The sequence below is a fragment of the Cyanistes caeruleus genome, chromosome 3, assembly GCF_971803275.1.
Source record: "Cyanistes caeruleus chromosome 3, bCyaCae1.hap1.1, whole genome shotgun sequence".
NCBI lineage: Eukaryota > Metazoa > Chordata > Aves > Passeriformes > Paridae > Cyanistes > Cyanistes caeruleus.
The window spans coordinates 25,850,024-25,871,260 of record NC_141703.1 but is presented as its reverse complement, the minus strand read 5'-3'; the positions used below and the strand labels follow the sequence as shown (position 1 = coordinate 25,871,260).

Here is a 21,237-nt window from a genome sequence, read left to right as displayed (position 1 = left end):
TTGGTTCTCACTGGCTACCCTAAGTATTTTTATAGATTCCTGGGAGTAAAGTGAAAACAGAGGATTACTTACAGGTACTTTCATTTTAAGCTCATCTTTGTTGAATCTGAAAGCAATGTCCGAGAGAGCTCGATGAAAAAATCCCGTTGGGCGTAGAACGAGGACTAATTGCAGGTTTCCTGGGAAAGATGCCTGAAAAGCAAGTTCAGCCCGTTATTTTCTGTGTCTCAGCCCCAGAAAATATTTTTGAACATGGAGAAGCCTCTGATAAACCACAAACTAACTCTATCAAAGGCCTCCCATAATGGGGTGACCAATCATATTGTTGCATTGCTAGTACAAAGAGCTTCATTCAAAAGACATTTACTTGTCTTTGGGAACAGGGATCTATTCTCCTGGAATCAATTTTTTTTCAGGGCTGGTTTGTACTGCTCTTCAGCTAAGATTACAACCTACCCAAGGAGGCTAATGAGCAAACAGCAGTGGCTTAGTATTTTTTTATTAGTAAGACTTTCATGGTTACTTCATCTTCTCTTTAATAGAAGGTGGCAAAGAAACCTCCATTATTGTGTGAAAACCTAACAACAAATTTCAAATCTGTTCATATACTACCTTGCCAGTTGCCTACACAAGTTTTTGCCACAAAGGATGAATTTGTCAGGCAGTAACTTAGAAATAATCTTTAATTTGGCTGACAAAAATTAAAATCAAGCCTAAAAATTCTCAGTTCTGTTCTGTCTCATCAACTTCCAACTAGCAATCTGATGGATCTTTCCCAGTTCTACAACAGGTAGAGGAAAAACAGAAGAGAGGAGAAACAAATTTAAAAAAAAAATAGCATTAAATTATTAAAAAACCTCTGCTGTGGCAGAGATTTGCATATTTGGCATTTAGCCACTCTTGGAAACATTCTTTTCTATTCAGTATTTCCACTGTAGGGAGGCAGTGAAATTCACTAAAGAAATGATCGTTATAATGATTAAGTATGCAATTTTCTTTATTATACTGTTGGAAATTATTTCCCTTTTCTAGCAAACTGGTTTACCAGAGGGAAGAAAAAAAGCCAACCAAAAAATCCCCACTGACTGAAGGAGCTGTTACCCTATGCTCTGCTCCAAGCCTACTGGAACTGTTAGTATCTGGAAGGTTGAAGAGTGATTTAATAATCATGTTGAGGTTCCCAAGGGTTCCAGGTACTTAGCATTAGAAATGAAGAATTTTTAAAGGGAAAGGTAGTTTAAGACTTCTCTGGAAAACTTTACAGATTTATTGTGGTTCCCCAGATATTCAGTATACAGCCAATATGCTTAGTCAAGTTCATTTGACTAAGGAACCTTAAAGGCTTGAGCTTCCCCATCTGCCTCCACTTCAGTGATGTCCAAATTTTCTAGAAAGTACAGTGGTTCAGTTCCAAAGGAGTCTGAGGGCTGGGAACAGAATCTGGGCAATTCTGAGTGCCCTCACTAGCTCCTAAGCCTTGCACTGTAAAATTCACTAAAGAAGTATGCTGTTCACTCAAACTAGTATAGCCTGTGAAGTTACTAACACATAGTTACCAGAGGAAAAACTTTTCATAGAAAATTCCTGACTGTATTCAGAAGGAAAAGAAAAGATAATGCTTTTCTTACTATTTTTTCTGTATTACCATGCAAAGCAAACCCACAAATTTATTTAAGAGACACTAAAAAAACAGACAAAAAAATTCCCTAATTAAATCTCCTGGATAAGCCTTTTAGAACGACAGCTGTATTTACTTCTCTCATTTAACAGATATGTCAATTTATTTTGTGCCTGTAACAGCAGTGTTCAGTCTGACTGAGCAGCTACTTTTTACCTTTAACTTCCGAAATGTGAAGTTTATTCATTGGCCATGCAAGTATTTCAGAATAAAAATGATGAAAGAGATATCTTTTAGGTAGCACATTTTGAAAAAAATAATGTACCTCCTTGTGAGACATCCACCTCACCACATGATGTCCTGATCCACTGTCTATGTCAGCAAATATCTGCAGCCCACTTAGCCTTACTTGGAGTGCTGGGAAATGCCCTGGACAGGTGCTAGATAATCTCACTGAGGCTCCCTTTCCCCACAAAAGGTTGGGCCAGATGGTCTTTCAAGGTCCCTCCCAACCCAATCTGTGATTTCATGACATTTAGGCTATTACTGAAGCAAAGAGCAGTACCCAAATGCAATCTAATAGTAAATTTTTCTGGACTGAGTATTAGTTCTTGTGAATTGAGTTTAATTGCATGATGAAATTAAGTATGGTGTTCAATTCAATGAAAACAGAGAATAACCATTACAATTATTTTCTATCTCAATGTGTCAACCCAAAATGATGCTGTTGAAGTCAATAGTATTGTATCACTTGAATTCTCATTCAAAACCTGTCAGAAATTTCCCTTCTCTCTGAATAAAAGCTCAAATCCTAGATTACTCTGCCTTTGACTACAGTATAAACTTGTCTCCACCAGTCTGTCTCCATTTGGTTTCAGTTTTTTCCTTCGGAAAAATGCCATGTCTTAAAAAATGATGCCTTCTTCCCTTGCTGTGGCTAGGAGTCAAATCTGCAAATCGATTTTTGTGAAACAAGAAAAGGAAGTTGTGCTACAGTAAACAATGTTGGACTTGTGACACCTATTACAGTTTATCAAAGGTTGTATCTGCACTGCCAAAGAACTACTACTTTTCCTAACATTTTTTTTGCTAAAGCCCTGGTGGCTTGCAGAGACAATACTATGATGTAAGGGATACTCCGTAGCTGCCTGTGAACTTCATGACCAGTCAACTTCACCCTGAACACTGGAACAAAACAAAAATTCTCTGTTCCAGTCCAGCAGCATATTTGTTTGAAGCCATTGTATGCTAACCAACAACAAACAATGACTTCTCAATAATGCTTTGCTGAATACTAAGCACCAAAAAATATTCATGTTATGTTTAGCAGTGCTATCAAATAAAGTGCTTTCAAGGACTGTTTCACTGAAGTCAATGAAACTTAGATTTGTTCAAGGGTTTGTATGTTCAAAAACAGTTGTGGGTTTTTTTTCCCCAAAGTGTCTTTCTTTACTAGATTAATTAATATTAACAGTTCACCCAACACCTTGTCTCAAATATTGAATTTATCTTTTACTGCCAATGCAAAAGAGACTAGTGGTCATGTTTTTCACATTCTCTGCAAAAACTAGGAGAGTCCACCCCATATATGCATTCATCTCACTTGCACTTGTTTGATACTTCATGCCAGTCATGGGATTAGTTTTCTATCTACTCATCTCCTTTGCTTTCTGATCCAGTCAGATCAGTGCCAATTCCAAAGAGAAAATAGAGAGAAGATATAGATGTGCACCTTGTTATCAGCTTTAAATTAAATCTGACCAAACCAGGAATTTGTATACAGGACAGCCCCAGGATCAAAGCATTCCAATACACTCAGATCTTTGTTTCCCTACAAGTATCCTGAATCTAGAATACAGGGAAGAACCTTTTCTGGCTGGACAAAATAAGGAACAATCTTACATTCTCCAGAAAACCAGCTAATAATTTCTCAAGAGCAGGTGAACCTGCCTGCTTTGAGACATCTGCTTCTCTGGGATGGGGAGCCTTTCACTTCATGCCCCAGGTTTCTGGGAAGGGGAAAATGTACACACTGGACCCAGCTGAGTTCTGAGTAAAATGAAAAATCAAACTACCATAGAATCACAGAATGGATTGGAAAGGATCTTAAAGATCACCTATTTCTACCCCCCACCCTCTGCCTGGGCAGGAACACCTTCCACTAGACCAGGTTGCTCAGATCCTCATCCAACCTTGCCTTGAACACTTTCAGGGTTGAGAGATCCACAACTTCTCTGGGCAACCTGTGCCAGTGTCTCACTACCCTGACAGTAGAGGATTTCTTCCTAACATGTAATGTAAGTCTCTCCTCATTCAGTTTAAAACAACTCCCCCTTGTCCTATCTCTATTTGACTAACATCACTTTCCCTCTACTTTATAAGCCCCCTTTAAATACCAAAAGGCTGCAGTGAGGTCTGGCCCAGAGTCTTCCCTTTGAACAGCCTCAGTTCTCTCAGCCTGTTCTCATAGGAGAGATGCTCCAGAGCTCTGATCCCCTTTGTGGCCTCCTCTGGACCACATGTCAATTGCATATAACCCCAACTATCATTTTTCTTCACAGAAATTACTGACAGAGAGGCTGTATGTACCACCAGTACTGACCCTGAAGTCAAGCCAGCTTGCAGAAATATCATAACCATGAGCCATCAAAGAGCTAATGCTTGACTTGGTTTTAGTATTTCTGTTTCAAAATATTTGGAACAAGACTAATTTTCATTTTATGAACAGCTTCAAAATACCCACATTACCAAACTCTGTGGTGGTGTTTCCCTTTCCACACTTACTAGTATGCCATAAGCCACAGAGCACTTCTTTCCAAAATATTTCTGTATATAAAGGGCCTAGTAAGTACTTGCTTACCTATTTTTTTTAAGACTGTTTACTCCTGGCTAGAATGAACAAATGCCTTACACATAATTCTTGTCACAAAAGAATCTTGAGTTAAATCAGTTAATAAAAAAAGTAGCTTGAAATCTAGTTTAAAAACACAGAACTGTTTTGCATTAGATCTATGTTTAATGCTTGTGACATTAGGATCCTGCTTTCTGAGTTTAAGTGACTCACTTCTGTTTTCACATATTAAATAAATATGTAAAATAAAGAAAAATTGCTAACTACACAAGGATTACAGCAAAAGTGCCTGCATGTGTAATAGTTTCAAAACATCCAAAGCAATCAGACAAAATCATACTGATCTCAAAATAAACTTACTCATTTATCATTTACTGTACTCATTCATAACAGTAGCCACAAAATTAATACAAATACTGTTCCAGCTTCATCAACTGCCAAGTTCTAGTCTTAAATCCAAACAAAATTAGAAACAAGACTGAAAGAGGCTGAAAGAAGAGCAGTATTTTCAACGTTAAGCCATACAAAGTGTGAAGTGTCATTATACTTTTCAGGACATGATGCAAAGAGCTAGCTAGAAACCGGGCTAATGGGAAATACCTACCCCATATAAAAATAAAACAGTGTCTTTCATGGGGCAACACTTACGAAACGTATCTTTTCTACATCAAGAACTCGCTAAGAAACTCAGCATCTCTACAAACAAGGCCAAAGAACTCAAAGTTGGATTACTGCAATTCAGCGTTTCTCACCTCAGATATCAAACCAATAAGATTCCAGATGGCACAAAAATGGGACTGCCTGACTCCTGCAAGATTTAGGCTGGTATTACAAAATCAAAGAATCACTTAGGTTGGGAAAGACCTCCAAGATCATCGAGTCCAACCTAAGCACTCTGGTGTGCTGTGTCCATTGGCTTCTGGTTTCTTCCTACTAGCCAGCAGTCTTGGCCCTGATCTTCAAAGAAATTAATGGGCTAAGCTGCTGTTACAGTGAAGACTGCATTTTGATTTATGAACAGCTAAGAGAAGCAGTGCTCTGGACAAGGCAGCCCAAAACAGAAGGCATGAAATCTGCATGAAATGCATCCTTAGTTAGCAGGAGCAAATCACAAAGCAAGCTTCTTCTCCAGGAGGCTGAATAAAATCCATCTCTTGTCACATTTAGAAAGGGCTACAAAGTTTTATAACTGGATAAAAATTCCTCACTACCACCCCCAAACAACCTCCATCCTAACTGCTTACTCAAGAGCAGTGGCCCACAGGTACGTTAATCTCTAGACACCAAGGAACTTTATTTTCCCTGGACCTTCAATATGAGATTGATGAATGGCTTTTAAAACTTTTCACAATGTTGAGTGCAGTTTTTTGTTTGTCTAAAAGAGTGAGTTCACATTACAACCTTTCCCTCTAGATGGAGGAAGACAATGATGACAGGACAACACGAGACTAATACAATGTAATGACATAGACTTTATTTTTTAAAGAAAATACATGGAATACTGGAACTGTGAAGAGAGCAGTAAAAAGCCTTGCTCCTACAACTGTGGATTGCATATAGTAATATTTGTGTATAATGAAATTAGGAGAGAAAATTAAAAAAAAAAAAAAAGGAGTAATTTTTAACTGTATGGAAAGGACAAGTGGATCAATTTGTCTGGCATTTGTAATTCACCCAGCTTCAGCTGGAACAATACAGGGCTGTTTTACCAGGCAGCACGATTGCTCCTCCTTGCACACTTATCCATGAGACTATATAACTGCCCGGCCCCAGGAGCTTAAAGGTTCTGCAAGGTCTTGCATGTCACTTTATACTCTAAATACTGTGCTCACCTGAAAACAGAGAATTCTAAAACATATTTAGAAAAATTACTGCAAGTGACAGGGCAAAAAGTTGAGAAAATTCCATATCCTCAAACAATAATATTATACAAGTGAACAATTTACAACTACTAATTTCAGTATTTTTCTTATAAGAAAGAAAATTTCAAGTTCTACCATCTCTAACAACATGATGATTTGCTATCAAGACTTCATACTTAACATGAAACTTGGCCCTTGGAAGCTCTACCAGAACTTCACCTCTCAGCCTTGACTATCCCAGTAGACCAGATTCTTCCTAGGCTAATCACTTAAGCTAAATCAGGTGAAAAATAAAAAGAATGACATTGTTTGCCGTGTCTCTTAAGCCACACAGTCTGCAAGTCTTGCACTTGCTAACAACAACATCCTGGGCTGCCTGCCCATTGCAACTTTATCAAGTAGAATAAAACAATAGCAAAGTTTGCATGCCTGGGCATGTTCTTGCACAATCTCTGTCACATCCCAGGAAAAGAAGGGCCACATTTCAGCCCAGTCCTCTGGCTTTGCTCTCAGTCCCACTGCACTGCATGTGCTGCAGCAGCAGTCATCCTGGCCGAGCAGTGCAGTCACTGACCTTCCACTGTGGCTGCAAAAATAGGTTAACCTCATCTCCAGAGTCCTGACTTCAACAACCTTTATGTATCAGCATGAAACACAGATTCACCTCATCATCCTTCATTTTCTGCCCCAGGAAAAAAAAAGTACCCCCAACAACAAAGAAGATAAAATGAAGCTTAGAAATTTTTAGTACTATATTTTCCACAATAATTTCAGCCTGAAATAAACAATTTTGTTAATTTTCTTTCAAAACATTCAAGTAGCCGCTAGTACAAACCAAATGTGTATGAAGAATCCTGAAAATAACAGGAAATGATAATAACAAATACATGCTAGTATGAGTTTCTGTTTAACAGCTGCTCGGTGCTTACAAATTCATGTCCTACAGTAGCCAGGGTATTAGTGATGGCCAGATGCTCCAGCCAGGATATTCCTGTTGGGCAGTGCTCCAGCCACAGCATCCTATGCTGGTATTTCTGATTTCACAAATCAAGAGGGTCAACTCCTTCAGATGATTAGAGAAAAAAACAGGAAAAATGGCAGAAATGACAACAAATAAACAGACAACCAAAACTCTCTTCTCAAATAACACGAGACTCCTGTCCTCACACACAGCAATAAGATTTAGCAATCCAAAATTAAAAAAAAAAACAAAAAAACTGAACAGGGGCTTTTTACAAGGGCAGGGGGTAACAGGACAAGGGGGAATGGCTTCAAATTGATTGGAGGTAGGTTTAGGTGGGACATGAGGAAGAAATTCTTTACTATGGGGGTGGCAAGGCACTAGAACGGGTTACTCAGAGAAGCTGGGAATTTCCTGTCCCTGGAAGTGCTCAAGGCCAGGCTTGGATGGAGCTTTGAGCCACCTTGTCTAGTGAAAGGTGTCCCTGGCCATGGCAGGAGGGGGTTGGAACTAGATGATCTTTAAGGTCCCTTCCAATCCAAACCATTCTGTGATTCTGTGATGGAAACTGCCAGAACTATCAGGCTTTCAGACACCGAGTGCAATCTGGATTGCCCAAATAACACTCAGATGCTTCATAACCACCAAAAGACAATTCTCACTGTCAGGAAAGCCAAACAAGTTGAAGTCTCCAGTTACCCTTGAGCCATTCAAAATAAATATTTTTCTATCAATAGGACCACTCTAATTTGGCACTATATACATATCTTGTATATTTGGCTTTGTTTTTTTGTTAAACAACAGACAGCTGAAATCTAATGAAATGCATTAGATTTCATTTATATCAAATACTATAGTGAAGATATGATGGACAAGAGCAAAAAACTTCACTACCTCTTCTTTTGGAATAGGAACAAAAATTTTTCAAGTGTTCAGGGCTGATGTGACTGTCCCTGAAGATGAACAAGAGGATTGCTATAAATATATATACATGGGTGCAATTCAAAGCCAGCACTGCTGCTGTTCAACAAGAGAAGCAAATATGAAAAATCATGCCTTTAACAGATAAGACTTCAGCTAAGAAGCATGATTCTTCTTTCAGAAAAAGCTCACAGACAAATGAGAAAAGCTGAAAAAAGCAAAATAACCCATCAGCAGCAGTACTGCAACTGTGCAGTGCTCCTGCACTTAACAACCTTCTCTGGGCAAATCCCTTAGGCACCAACACCATCAGGACAGTGACAGATCCCTTATAATGGGGAATAGTTGCTCAGTTCTGCTCACTGTGCTTCAAAGCAAAATAACACACACTGGAGGTTGCCATAAATGTTATCATCATGGCTACAAGCAACTTGTCTGTGGTTGCTCCCTAACCCCTACAACCCCAATTATTCAAATAAAAGGACTTAATAATAATCTGTGCAACACTTATCTGTCCTTGAACAGAAACTACAGCATTGGCTTTTGAAAGAGATTCCAAACTTCCAGATGGAGTCTTTTTCCTTCAATCATCCTAAATTATGCTGCTCTCAGTTTTCACTTCTGGAATCTGCTCAATGCTACATCTCAAAACTTTGAGACGAGCTGCAAAAGAAAATTTTGCTCATACTTCAATGTATTTTAATGTTTTAACATTCCTACCATAATTATTGTGTAAAAAGTTGTATTGTGGTAATATTATATCATTATATATTCATTCACAAACCATCATATACTGGGAGTAATACACTACCTTTAAAGTAATGTACTACCTTTAATTTATAATAAACAAAAAATTGTTTGGCCATAATCAAGCCACATTAAAATGACATTTACTGTTTCAATTTGACTTTTATCTTACAAAATCAAAATTTTTCAGCCATTAAAAATAAAAAAAAAATTCTTACAGCTTTGTTTTTCAGCTCTTCCTGGAAAGACTATTGCTGCTAACAATTCAAGCATGGATAACAAGGAAGAAAAAAAGGCAACCAACCAAAAACTAAAAAAACCCAAGTAAACCAACAGTAGAATAAGCACATGATAAACATGAATCTGTCCTTCCCTGCTTCTGAAAAAAAAAATAAAGAAGAAAAAAAGCAAGCCTCTAAGAATATTCTTTTTCTGATTTTAAAAATATTAATTGAAATGGAGACTGGGAAAGTTAAGAGCATGTACTGTTGATTGATCACAGAAGGCACATAAGATTTTCTTGCTTACATGTAATCCTGGTTTTAAATCAAACATCACAAGAATGGTTTTTCCATGTGAACTCCTTCCAAGTGGTAAACTCATCCAGGAGCCTCACCATCATTTCTTTGTAAAAGGGAAGTTCACTTGAATAGTGAAAAGTGGACCCAAACTCTATGGGGACCCTTGGGGTGTCCATGCAAATATTAGCTCCCACCTGGGAGAGCTGCAGGCTCACACATTCACATACACTCACACATACACTCTTTCCAAGTGCATACTTAGGAAGATGTCCTGAGCTGCCAACTGCATTAAAAGCACATCACAGACACCCGATGCTCTCTCTGGAATACAAAAGACCTACTGGATACCTTCAGTATCATCTATTAGCTGACATATTGTTGAAGAGAAAAAAACCCCCATGTTTTTCCACTCCTAAGAGGAAGATTCAACACAGAAAAATCTTTCTAAGGAGTCATTTCAAAGAGTACTCACTGCTATCCGCAGTATGGAAGCTTTCACGGAGGTCCATTTGTCCTGTCTGCGATCTATGACAAGAATAAATCCAATTCCAGCATCTCGTAAACTAAGTTTGGAGAAGGAAAGAAGAAAACAAAGAAGTTTAGTTAAAAATACAAATGTAACTCCTGGTTTTCTCACACAGAAAAGCAATTTTAAAAATAGTTAAAAAAAAAAAAAAAAGTAGCTTGACCTTTTTGCCAATTTGAATTTTGAATTTTCTTCATATAAATATCTTAAATAAAGATAGACTATGCACCATAGCAAAGATGCAGCAGTCTCACAGCGTTTCACAGAGCTTCAAAATGTATTCAAATAATGAATTCTTCTTTGTCACAAAAGATAGTATTTACATATCTTGCCCAGGGATTATTTCAGAAGAAAATAAGACTGATTGATTCTCCACTGTTTGGTGCTGATATAATCCCTTCCTCATGATGCTGTCAGTATATTTTCAGGATCAAAATAAAGTTGTTTTCCTTTTGCATCTGCTTTTAACCTTCTGTTTGAACTGTCTTCCTCTTCACTGATACTTAAAACTCCTTAAAAACACAGATCCTTCTGATCATTCCATTATATTGCTCCACGCATCTGAAATTCTCATATGCCTCCAGGCTGTAAACTTCTTCCTAGGTGCATTTTCACATTCACTGAAACAAAAAAACCTCACGGCATTTAAAGCCTTCAACCCACGGATGAGAACAACGAGCTCAGAGGCACTTCTCCGGAATGGAAACATCTGTGAGAGAGATGCTGCTCAAATCCTGGCGTACGGGTGACCTTTCTCTTTTGCCTGTGCTCAGCTGCATGTGCTACCGAGCCCTGACCAAGGGGTATGCTCCTGTTTTGTAATTCCCCATCTAAGCCAATTGTGCAATGCCAGCAGCAGCCCGTGCCAGCCAATCGCAATCAAAATGGAAACAGCAGGCAAATACAAGGCGGACAGACTCAGATTCATTGTTTTCCCATATATTTGCTCCTTTTTCAGCACGTCTGCCGTATTTTTATTTCTGATAATTTATTGCAAGGCCTGCTGTGGCACTGTGTGACCTTTAGAAATATTGTGCACCGATTTTTTATGGTAATATCTTACAAGAAAAAAATAAAAATCAACCCAGAAGAATGTCAGGATTCTTTATTCAAGATTGCTGAATCACAGAAACACCATAACATCTTATTTTCTTCATAAGATTGTGTCAGTAGCATAATGGTAAGAGGATGTTTATGAGGGTGAAGAACACAGGTACCCAGATGTGCCATCTTAAGCTACTCTTCAAAATCACAAATTTAAACAGGACTCACAGTTTATTCCCTCTCTTTTACAAAATGCAGCATCTCTCAAATTTACAGATATACTATCTAGTGGGAAACATGAATATTCATTAGAAATGAAAAGGAACCCTTGCTTGCTTTCAGAAGAAGCTAAGCACTCCTTTCAGCACAGCAGAATGTTAGAAGTGATCCTCACTGCCCACATTTAGTGCATGTTACTTAATTCTTGCCTCTGGGTTAGGACAACACTGATAAACAACATCTGAGCACTTGCCTTGTAAGCCTGACAACCCTTGCAGACAAATAGGGCTTTATATTAGCAATATGCTTCCCACTCCAAATATTTCCAGGATTAATTAAAGTTTCCCCTCTTCTTTTTCTTATTTAAAGGGCAAGAGGAGGAGAGAGATCCGGACTGATATTAGCCTCCTCCTGTTCCCCGTTTAAAGTTCTCACAATTTTATCCTTTAGTGACTGAGCAAAATAAAATTATAATAGCAATCATGTGCCACAACAATCAGATGGCAAAACAAACTCCTTGGGTACACAGCCTTAATGTGGATGACTGGAGTCAAAAAAGTGCTACAGCTATCCCCACAGGAGTCAGTGTGGATTTTAGAGTATATTAAGACTCATAAAGAGCTATTTAACTTGCTCAGTAGAAGCTCCCAGGAGCCCTGAAATCCCTCCGTACTTCCTCAGAGGAAGCATAATCTCAGAGTACCTCAATGCAACATCTGTATAAAATTTTAAGAAACTACTGATATTTCAGTGCAATATGAATAAAATTAGTGCCTCTGAAAGAGCATCAATAGGATTTCTCTGTAAAAACACACGAAAACACAGGCTCAGCTGGGATCCCAGAAATTATCTACATGGCAGCTCCACACAGTTAATCACCTGCCTCAACACCTGACAATAAGCAGAGCTTAATATCATTATCCTAGAAAAATTAAAAAGACAAGGCTTACTTAAGTGGAAGAATTAACCAAGAAAAGCACATCTCTAAGATAGCCCAAAAGATGTCTTCAGCCAACCTTCTTTTTCCACTGGATCAAATAGAAGGATCCAATATGTTGTGTACTTGCATGAATCAGCAAGCTCAGATATAAAAGCCAGGATTCCCCACTGCTGCCTAGAAGAGACCTGGTGGCAAAATCTTGAGCATCTGACTTCAACCTGTTAACACTCCATTAATATAGACTGGTGGGAAAAAAAAAAATAAATTAAATACCCTGTTCCAAATCAAACAGGGTGGGAAAAGTATTTGTTATCTTGACAACAGTGCCTTGTTGCAAAGGCCTGGCTCTGGAATCTGGGATCCAGCTCCAGCAAGTCACAGGCAGGAAGCAACAAACCAAACTAAGACATTGTGTACAACAAAGTTGAGAACATTACAAAGAGAACAAAGTCATGTATTCAAGAAAAGTAAATATTGAAAACAGGTCTGTTTGCCAATGTACCCTTGCTCCACTGACCTCTCTTTGCTGCCAGACATGCACCTGCAATATGGGGTTGCAGGACACCTTGCAACACACTCCTCTCATCTGGGGCATAGAATGAACGGTGCTTTGGAAATAAGCACATACTCAATTTTCCTTTGGCTGTCCCTCTTTCCCTCAGCCATATTTATTACATTTTATTCTGATATTCATTACATTTTAGCCTGATTTATCCCTATCCCTCCAAGTGCTTGAGAGGAATGCATTTTGTTTTGTGCTCAGTGTCTCAGCAGAAGCATGCTCTGATGGGCACAGATCATCAAAAGCTCATCAAGCTTTTTTCCCTGCCTTGGTTCAGCTGCATTGTACTCATCAGCTTAGCTCACATCTTCTCATGCCTCTGTATCACTCCCCAATAATCTTCTCCCCACCACTGACATTTGTCTCTCCTATTCATCACTCCTTGTCCCAAGAACAGTTCAAAAATTCTTTTTTTTTTCTCCTTTTTAATTTTAGATTGTCAGGATGAATTATATCAGTTCCCACCCCTTCCTGAATATCACAGTCTCTGCATCCTCCAATCTACATCCCATTCCATCTCCCAGGATCTTCCCTTGGGTGGACACTTTCCTCAGCTGTGGTCCTGCCTGTGGAGTCCAGTGCTTGTCTGCACTGCCTGCTGGTCAAGAGGTGTAACCATCATCCTGTAACCATGGAGAAGCTCCTGCCCAGCCCCAGGATGAAGCAGGACATGTTTGGAAACAGGCTTGAGTAGATGCTTAGCATGTGTGGCCTGGGATTTAGGTAGATTTTTCTCAAGGTACGTTCATGACACAAAAGCCATGATTCTTCTGAGCGTCAAGTCTGAGTCCTTGAACAAAGGAAATAGATGCTTGAGCTTCTCAAACAATTGTTTCAATGTTTGAAAAGCATGATAGGTTAAGTCTTAGGAACAACTCAGCTCTGTTGACTGAAATTTACACCATAAAATCAGATGGCACCTCACAAATGACAAGAAAATTTGGAAGAGTTGTAAATTACTAGAAGGCAGCCGTTACTATGAAAAATATTAGAAAATCTTAGCAGAAGCACCTGTCTATTCAGGCTTCTTAACATTTCCCATATGACCTTTGTTGTATTAACTTGTATCCGGTACTTTCTGAAACATAATTTATATAAGCTTTTAATTCAAATTTAGTATTTCCTTCCTTTGTACATGCACAAAAAAACCCCCAGACTGAAACAAAAAGCCCAAAACATCATGGGATAAGTACTGTTCTTCTGTTTATTCACCAGAACAGAGAACAGAACATTTTTAGAAAGGCAGGGAACCATCCCTGCTTCTGCAGGAAATGTGTCCAGCAAACTCACAAAGGCCAGGTTAGAAAGGCAGAAAGTGGAGGAAGAGGAGCAGAAAGGACAGGAGAAAATGCAGCAGAGGGTAGACTTTCTGCTCAGACCCCTCCCTCTGTCTTGGGGAGCCAGTGTAAAACCATCAGGAGGCAGTGCCAGTGAGGCTGAAATACCTGCCCAACAAGCACTCAGTTTTGCCATGTAGACTGTAGAGCAGGAACTGAATTTTCCACTTGGTGACTTCCCAGCTCTAGATTATGGGGACATCTCCTCTTTGTCCTGTTTGCAAGACTCATTAGCTCATGCACTTGGGGGAAAGGGTGGGAAAGCTTATACTACATAGGACTGTGGAAAGAAACTTCCCTCTGGGGTGTGTGGAAGCAATTACATAAACATCCTCTGAAAGATCCTTGTATTTCTCCAAGGTATGGGTGGTGACAATTGCTACACAAAGAATTTCCTACTGCTTCTACATTGCTGTATGAAAGCAGTTAGTATAACATTGATCTCTGCTACAAATGAAACAAAGGACATCTTTGGGTTCATCACAGAGGCTGGAAAGTAGCAAACCTTTGCACGTTTGAAATTCTGTACAGCATTTTAGGTTACATAAGTCCACATATTTAAAACTGAATTTCAGTCTTGGAGCTTTATTATTAAACAATTGGTGTACATTACAGTCAGGGCTGTTCCCTGCCTCAACTACCTTGGCATAAAAATGGACTAGAAATTCTTGCTCTCAAGGGCTGAGCAGCTATTTCCACAGTGTAGGGCTTGAGTAACATTTCACGAGGAGTTACTGCATAGAACACAGCACCAAGGCAATGTCTGCAGCAATCTGTATTGTGAGCAGAACTCTGGTACCACCCTATCTCAAAGCTTCCTCACCCACAGCACAGTGACATGCACACATTACATTGTAAGAAAGGCTTGGAATTGGCTCACCCACTCATCATTGGTCACTCTGCTTAGGAACAGGCCACTGGAAATCAGACACTTAATGAGTAAGGTTGCTGCTTCCCAAGAGAAACTTTGCATTCTACATTTGCAGAGACAAGAAACTTCAACTGATTGAACCTGAGCCACCTCAAAGACTTCTCCATCTCTCCAATTGCTGCTAGGAATGATTTCTTGAGGGGTGAAGAGGAGACAAGAATTCTTTCATCATCAGTGCTTCACACATTAAAAAAAATGAAACCACAAATGCCCCAACAATTAATGGAAGCAGAGAAGAGCCACCTCCTTAGTGGCCTTTATAAGCTCTACAAGATGGTCAAATCATATAGTGAAGAATGTGAGATTTATGGCATTAACAAATCAAGATAAAAATCTCCAGTATAGCAAGTAAGAAAGGAAAAAAAAATAAACTAAGCCCTGTGGTGACTTTTCACATTACCAGTTTTATGCTGGTTTGCCAGCAAGGAAAAGGGCAGTAACAGTTCACCTGGTACAGCCTTGCTGCAGATCTCCTCTCCTCCTGTCCCTCATGTAGGGTAACCCAGACTACTTCAATTTGATCATTAGCTACATCCTAGAGGATGCAGTGCTTCCTAGAGCAGAATAATTTAATGGGTTATGAACTTGACACACACACAAAAAAAAAAAGAAAAAAGAAGAAAAATTCAGCTGTAACATTATACGAAATGTGTTACCCAGCCACTAAACAGTGATTAGATCTAGAGCAGTTTCATTTTCTTACAATTCATGATTTCTCATTATTGTAAAGCTCGCTTTGTTTCAGAACTGGCCAGTTCATCCACTTCATTCCAAAAGAAATCCAGCTGCCGGGTATTTAAAAAAAGGCACAAGAAATATCATATTTGGCATGTACCCCTAATTTTAAAATGTTTAAAAACTGCTTAATAATTTTATAATGTACTCATCTGGTCTTTAAGTATTTTTATCTTATAACAGCTTCTTTCTCACAATCCAAAGTAAAACTAAACTTAAGGACTTAACATTTTAAGCCACCATTTCTAAGGATAAGAAAGCAGACTTGTGCTTTCTTGAGGACTTGAGGAAATGATGAAAATAGGCTGATACATATCACACTCCACAAAGCTCCAGTTTGAAAGCCTCAGATGTTGCAGGCTTTTATAGACCAAAGTACCCAGCCTCACTGCAGAAAGTTCCTGATTGAAACAATATAGAGAGATCACGAACTGAAAAAGAACTATAAACCAGACATATGAGCTCTTAACATTGAACTTCCTCATTAAAATTGCAAAGTGAGCCTGTAGGTTTTAACACTGTATCTAAGCTGAATACTGCTTTGTAATGCTGCTGCTGCTATTTCAGATCTTACTGAGTTTTCTAAAAACTTGCACTTAAATTAAATTTAATTAAAAAGTATTTAACTGAAAAATAGCCTGCAAATAAAAGAAGTTATAATCCTTTAGAATGTGTTACAAATGTAACATGTTTATATGTTATAAAGTTACATAATGCTACAAATTATAGTATGAACTTGCAATTTATCATTTTTGATATTCATAGAATTACCTCATAGGTAATCATAAAGTAATTATACCCCGAAGACAAGTTGGAAGTGTTCTGAAAGCTGGACAGTAATACTTTCCTATTAACTACACTTGTGCTAAATTAGCAAACTTTAGAATTATATTTTCTATTTCGACAACAGAAAATTTGAGATTTGCATTGTAATTGAGATATCAGTGGCAAAGAAACCATCTGCCAAGAAAATAAATGGAATGAAAATGTATTTTTCAGATGGCTGCATACACAACTGCATGCTGCTGTCATGGCATTCAGTCACCTAGACAGAAAACAGCAATTTGTTGCCAAGTTCTGCCACAGATGTAGATGTATGTCTAACTGAGGTCAAGCATACTGAACAAATCTGAGGACAGAATTGCTCCTATCAAAGGCAGAATTTATGAACACCCAGATGAAGCTCTTTGGCTACCTAGCAGACCTGCTGGGCCCCTAAAGCAAACTGGCATGACATTTTGGCTGCCACTCAAACGGTGGGCCTGACATCTTGTGGTGATACTCATTTGTAACATCTCAGATTCCTACCAGAATCACTTTCAGCTGAGGTGTCTATCAGTAATCAGTTCTTATTCCAGGAATATTTATGAGAAAAAACAGAAATTACAGGTGCACTCTATTTATGGTACATGGCACTGTCTATGGGGCAAAAATAGGAACACAATGATTAACAACTTCATACATTAATTCTATCATTTCACACAGAATTAATATAATTTTGGCTTTAGTTTCTGTAACCTCTGTCTCTTCAGCTGAAAACACTTAAGAAGTCAGCTAGTGCAGAAGTGTCCACCTCTTCTATCTCATCAAAAAATCATCCAAAGCAGACCTAAGGAACAGGCTCACCTCAAGCTTCCTGAGGTGCTGAATTCAAAGCTGGTGCTTGGTGGTGTGGAAGTCACTGCACTGCACCTATCTCTCCATATCCTCATCTCTGGAGCCAGGGAAAAAGCTTGCCATCAACTCTTTACCCTGCTTCACCAGTGAGCAACCTGGACTGTGCTTCAACACAAAAGAAGGCTCTTGATGTAGAAAAATTAGTTCTGTTTGATTACTGAGCCCTGCCATAGCCAGCTCAATGAGTTGTGACTGCGGAAGGCAGAACCTACACAGCTCAAACTAAGGCTGGCCACTGTTCATGATGAAATATAAGAAAGAGCAGGAATTCCAGCAGAAGAAATTTAAAATAAGACAGCCAGAAGTGCTGTTATGCAAGTGCAGCCTCTAGTGGTCTATCCAAAATCACTGAATGCCAAGTAAAAATTACTATCTTTTAAGCTCCTGGCACTAACAGCTGCATTTCACCCTACACAGCTGATGCTGTGACACTCCAAAGCAGCAGCACAACCTGCAAGCAATGAGGCACCATTTCTTCTTGACGCTTATGCTTCAAATCTGATTTTGAAAATAAAAATGTTTTTCCTTCCCTCCACCCCCAAAAAACCAACATGCATGCTATTCTACAGTCTAATTAATTCTATACTGAAATTCTGTGAATAGATTTATTTTTAAATGTACATTAAAAAACCCAAAACATTTACACTGTCTATTTTGGTTTTGATAGTTATTGTCTTCCCTTCACAGATACGGATGAAGCTGCACAGGAAATTAAGAAAATCTGAGCTTCTGTGTTGGAGCTGAACCTGATAAAGCTTCGTCATTAGACAAGGTTCAGATAAGAAATTTGATGCATTTCCCTGCCTCAACTATGAATATTTTTTTTCTTATTTCTCCACATTTCAGCTAACTCTCCCTAAATCTTATCCAGGGTACCACTGATGAGAACCTTCCCTCCTTCCTCTCCTATAATGCTTAATTTTGGTCTGAGCTGTTATTAGTTCATGCCCCAGGCATGTCTAAAACACACTGTATTGCAATTTTCTCAGGACTGGGAACCATCAGATAACCAAATTTGCATTTTAGGATCTCTCAGCAAGCAAGCAAAGAAGAATTTAGATGGATGTTGGGTTGTGAAGTGGCATAAATAAAAACCATCATAGGCAAGTTATTAAAATTTGCTCATGAAGCAGAAGAGATGAGCAGAATCATACAGCCTGGCAGAGTAACACCATGAAAATAAATGCCTTTTGCCACTTTATAAGCATAGGCAAGAATAATTGCACATGATGTTGTGTCAGTGACAGGAGATCTTAAAAGCAGGAAGAAAAAACAGAAAATTAAAACAGGAGAAAAAATAATGAGAGCAACTTCAAAGAGCTTTGTCTAAGCAGTTATTAACAATTCAAAACTCAAGTCTCGTCCAAACTTCACAATGATTGTAGGCCAGACAGCCAGAAGTGGTTATGTGTAGGCCTATGCCTGATCTGAAAATTCCTCAGTCACCAGAGGACTGTGACAACAGCTCACTGCACTGCCACCAGACCAAGAGCCCACAAGGAAGATGGGCAACTATCAGAGACGTCCTGGCAACAAGGCAAATGCCAACTCACTGACAAACAGGAGAGCTGCCCTCCAGTCTTGGTCCCAAAAGCAACCAGAAGTCTTTGTTCTGCACAGAACTAGCTCTCTTGAAATTTTTGGATACAAACCTCAACACATTTATGTGAGGTAATTCTGTCTCAAGCACTGCTTATATTCCTCAGCCAAATGGACAGCACTGGTACACACCTTATTTAAAATATTTATGCCTATTTATATAACATCCAAGTCATACTTCTTTTATCTACCCACTCAGATTCAGAGCTATGGGCATCAGTATCTTCCTTCATTGGTGCCTATATCTGCTCTTTATCTCCTGTGCTCCTTTAGCTCCTCAAATCAGCCCCTCTTCCACTTTCAGCAATTCCTCCTTAACCACAAGTGGAAGACAGTAATGCTGGCTACATTCCAACATATATGCTGACCTTCTTTCTGCTCCAAAAAGCTTATGCTGTTGGGGGGGGAAGCCAAGGGAATGTAGCCAGGGTTAAAAATAACAACTAAAGTGTCCAGGCATCATCATCTGCCTAGGCCTGGACATCTGCTTGTACCACGTGCACTTTATTGCCTCTCCATGGTACCCATCAGCCTTTTTTATGGTAACTTCATAAATTCATAGAATGACTTGGGTTGAAAGGGACCTAGAAGATCATCTAGTTCTGGCTGCCCAGAACCCCACAAGCTTTATCCCACCAAGGAACTAAAATCAGAGCGACCTGAATGCATTTTTGCAGGTGAAAGAAAAATTAATTTAACAATCATTGCTTAACAGATCCTCTTTTAGTGCGTGAAATTAAGTAAAATAAGAGTTTTTAAGGAAGAGTTATAATTTTCTAAATGGAAAACACAGCATGATTTCTTCAGGTCATGCAGAGCTGCTTTTAGAAGGACTGTCTGAAGAAAGACAACAACTTTGAGGACACATTTAGACTTAACTACAGATGGCTGAAGTAGGTCACGTTATCCTGGAGGGACAATTAAGGATAAATAGGTCAATAAAGGCAAAAAGGCTCCATGTTGGTTTAAGCTTAAGTAAATTGAGCAACAGAAAGCCTGTGTGACCCTCATTTTAGAACTATTGAGCCCAACGCCATAAAAACATTTTTACACCTACTCAGAACTGCAATATTGGAACTATACATATTTCCAGGACACTGCAACAACCACTAATGCTACTGCAAAAAGTATTGGAACAACCTTACAGGGAATGCTGCACAATTTATTTCAGAACTGTGCCATTACACTTAAATAGGGTGTTAAATTCTCTGAATTTAATACTGGACTAATAAAAACCCCTGTGTGACAGTCCAGAATTCTAGTAATTAACTTTCACAATTTTACAGTGCTTAATTTACTTTGTCTTATTAGCAGACTAAATTTACCACCGGATGGTGTGTGTCATACATACTACCCAAATCCTCTAAACCCTAAAAGTGTAAATGGGATTTAAAGACTGGAAAGGCTTTACCTGCACAGGGCTGGGCTTTAAAACAAGTTTAAGGCACTTAAAAGACCTTGAAACGAGTGTAAATATTTCTAAACCTAGTGAAAATTCAGATTCTAAGTAACAATTTGGGCTTTGACCTTAATCTTGTGAGGGTATGTATCTGACACAAAAGCTTCAAATTTAAGATACAACACTCTTAGTCAAACCTAAGACCTTACATTCCCTGTCTGCCTACAGCAACATATGGTATTTACAACTGTTTGGCAGCTGTGCTCTGAGAAAGGAAGGGTACACCCAGCGTGATAGATTTTGCTGGAAGTCCTGGGATATTCTCACTGACAAATTTGAGGGGCTGCCAAGGTAACAGCAGGGTACAGGTTTCATATCTTCAGCCTGGATTGTAATCCAACAAAGAGGAGGGCAGCGAAATTAAGCACAGCTGACAGAAATAAACTGAAGCTGCAAAGCTGTTGCTGAGCACGTCAGTATGAATTGTCAGAGCATCTGTTTTTTGGCACCTCTTTCCCATTACGTGGTGATGTTCATCCCTGGCACTCCATAAAACAAAAGTGCTTAGCTCTTATCTAGTGGTGGGCTGCCCATTCAGTTTGCAGATAAATGAGCAAGCACAGGCAGTTACCCTCCCACACCGGCTCTTTGCTGGACCCTGACAGACTTACAGGCTCAAAACACATCATTACCCCAACACTGCTGCTTTCAGAGCACAGTGGTGGATCTGTGTCGAGGAGACTGGCCAGGCCCAAGCTGTGTGAGGCCTGAGCTCTCCTGTGTCCCT

The 21,237-nt window shown here is 39.0% G+C and overlaps 1 protein-coding gene across 21 annotated transcripts in view; it reads right to left on the bottom strand.

Annotated features, from left to right (window-relative positions):
* MCF2L (MCF.2 cell line derived transforming sequence like) overlaps positions 1 to 21,237 on the bottom strand; it is a 153,966-nt gene that overhangs the window by 29,739 nt on the left and 102,990 nt on the right. For 15 of the 21 annotated variants that reach the window (XM_086880227.1, XM_086880212.1, XM_086880213.1 and 12 more), the window contains 2 exons: positions 9,954 to 10,044; positions 73 to 192 (listed from right to left, as the gene is read on the bottom strand). In XM_086880227.1, the coding sequence (XP_086736353.1) occupies positions 73 to 192; positions 9,954 to 10,044 (211 nt within the window). Of the gene's footprint in view, positions 1 to 72; positions 193 to 9,953; positions 10,045 to 10,170; positions 10,815 to 12,220; positions 12,420 to 21,237 lie in introns of those variants that run through there. The other 6 variants (XM_086880221.1, XM_086880223.1, XM_023918275.2 and 3 more) reach the window with 5 other exon arrangements.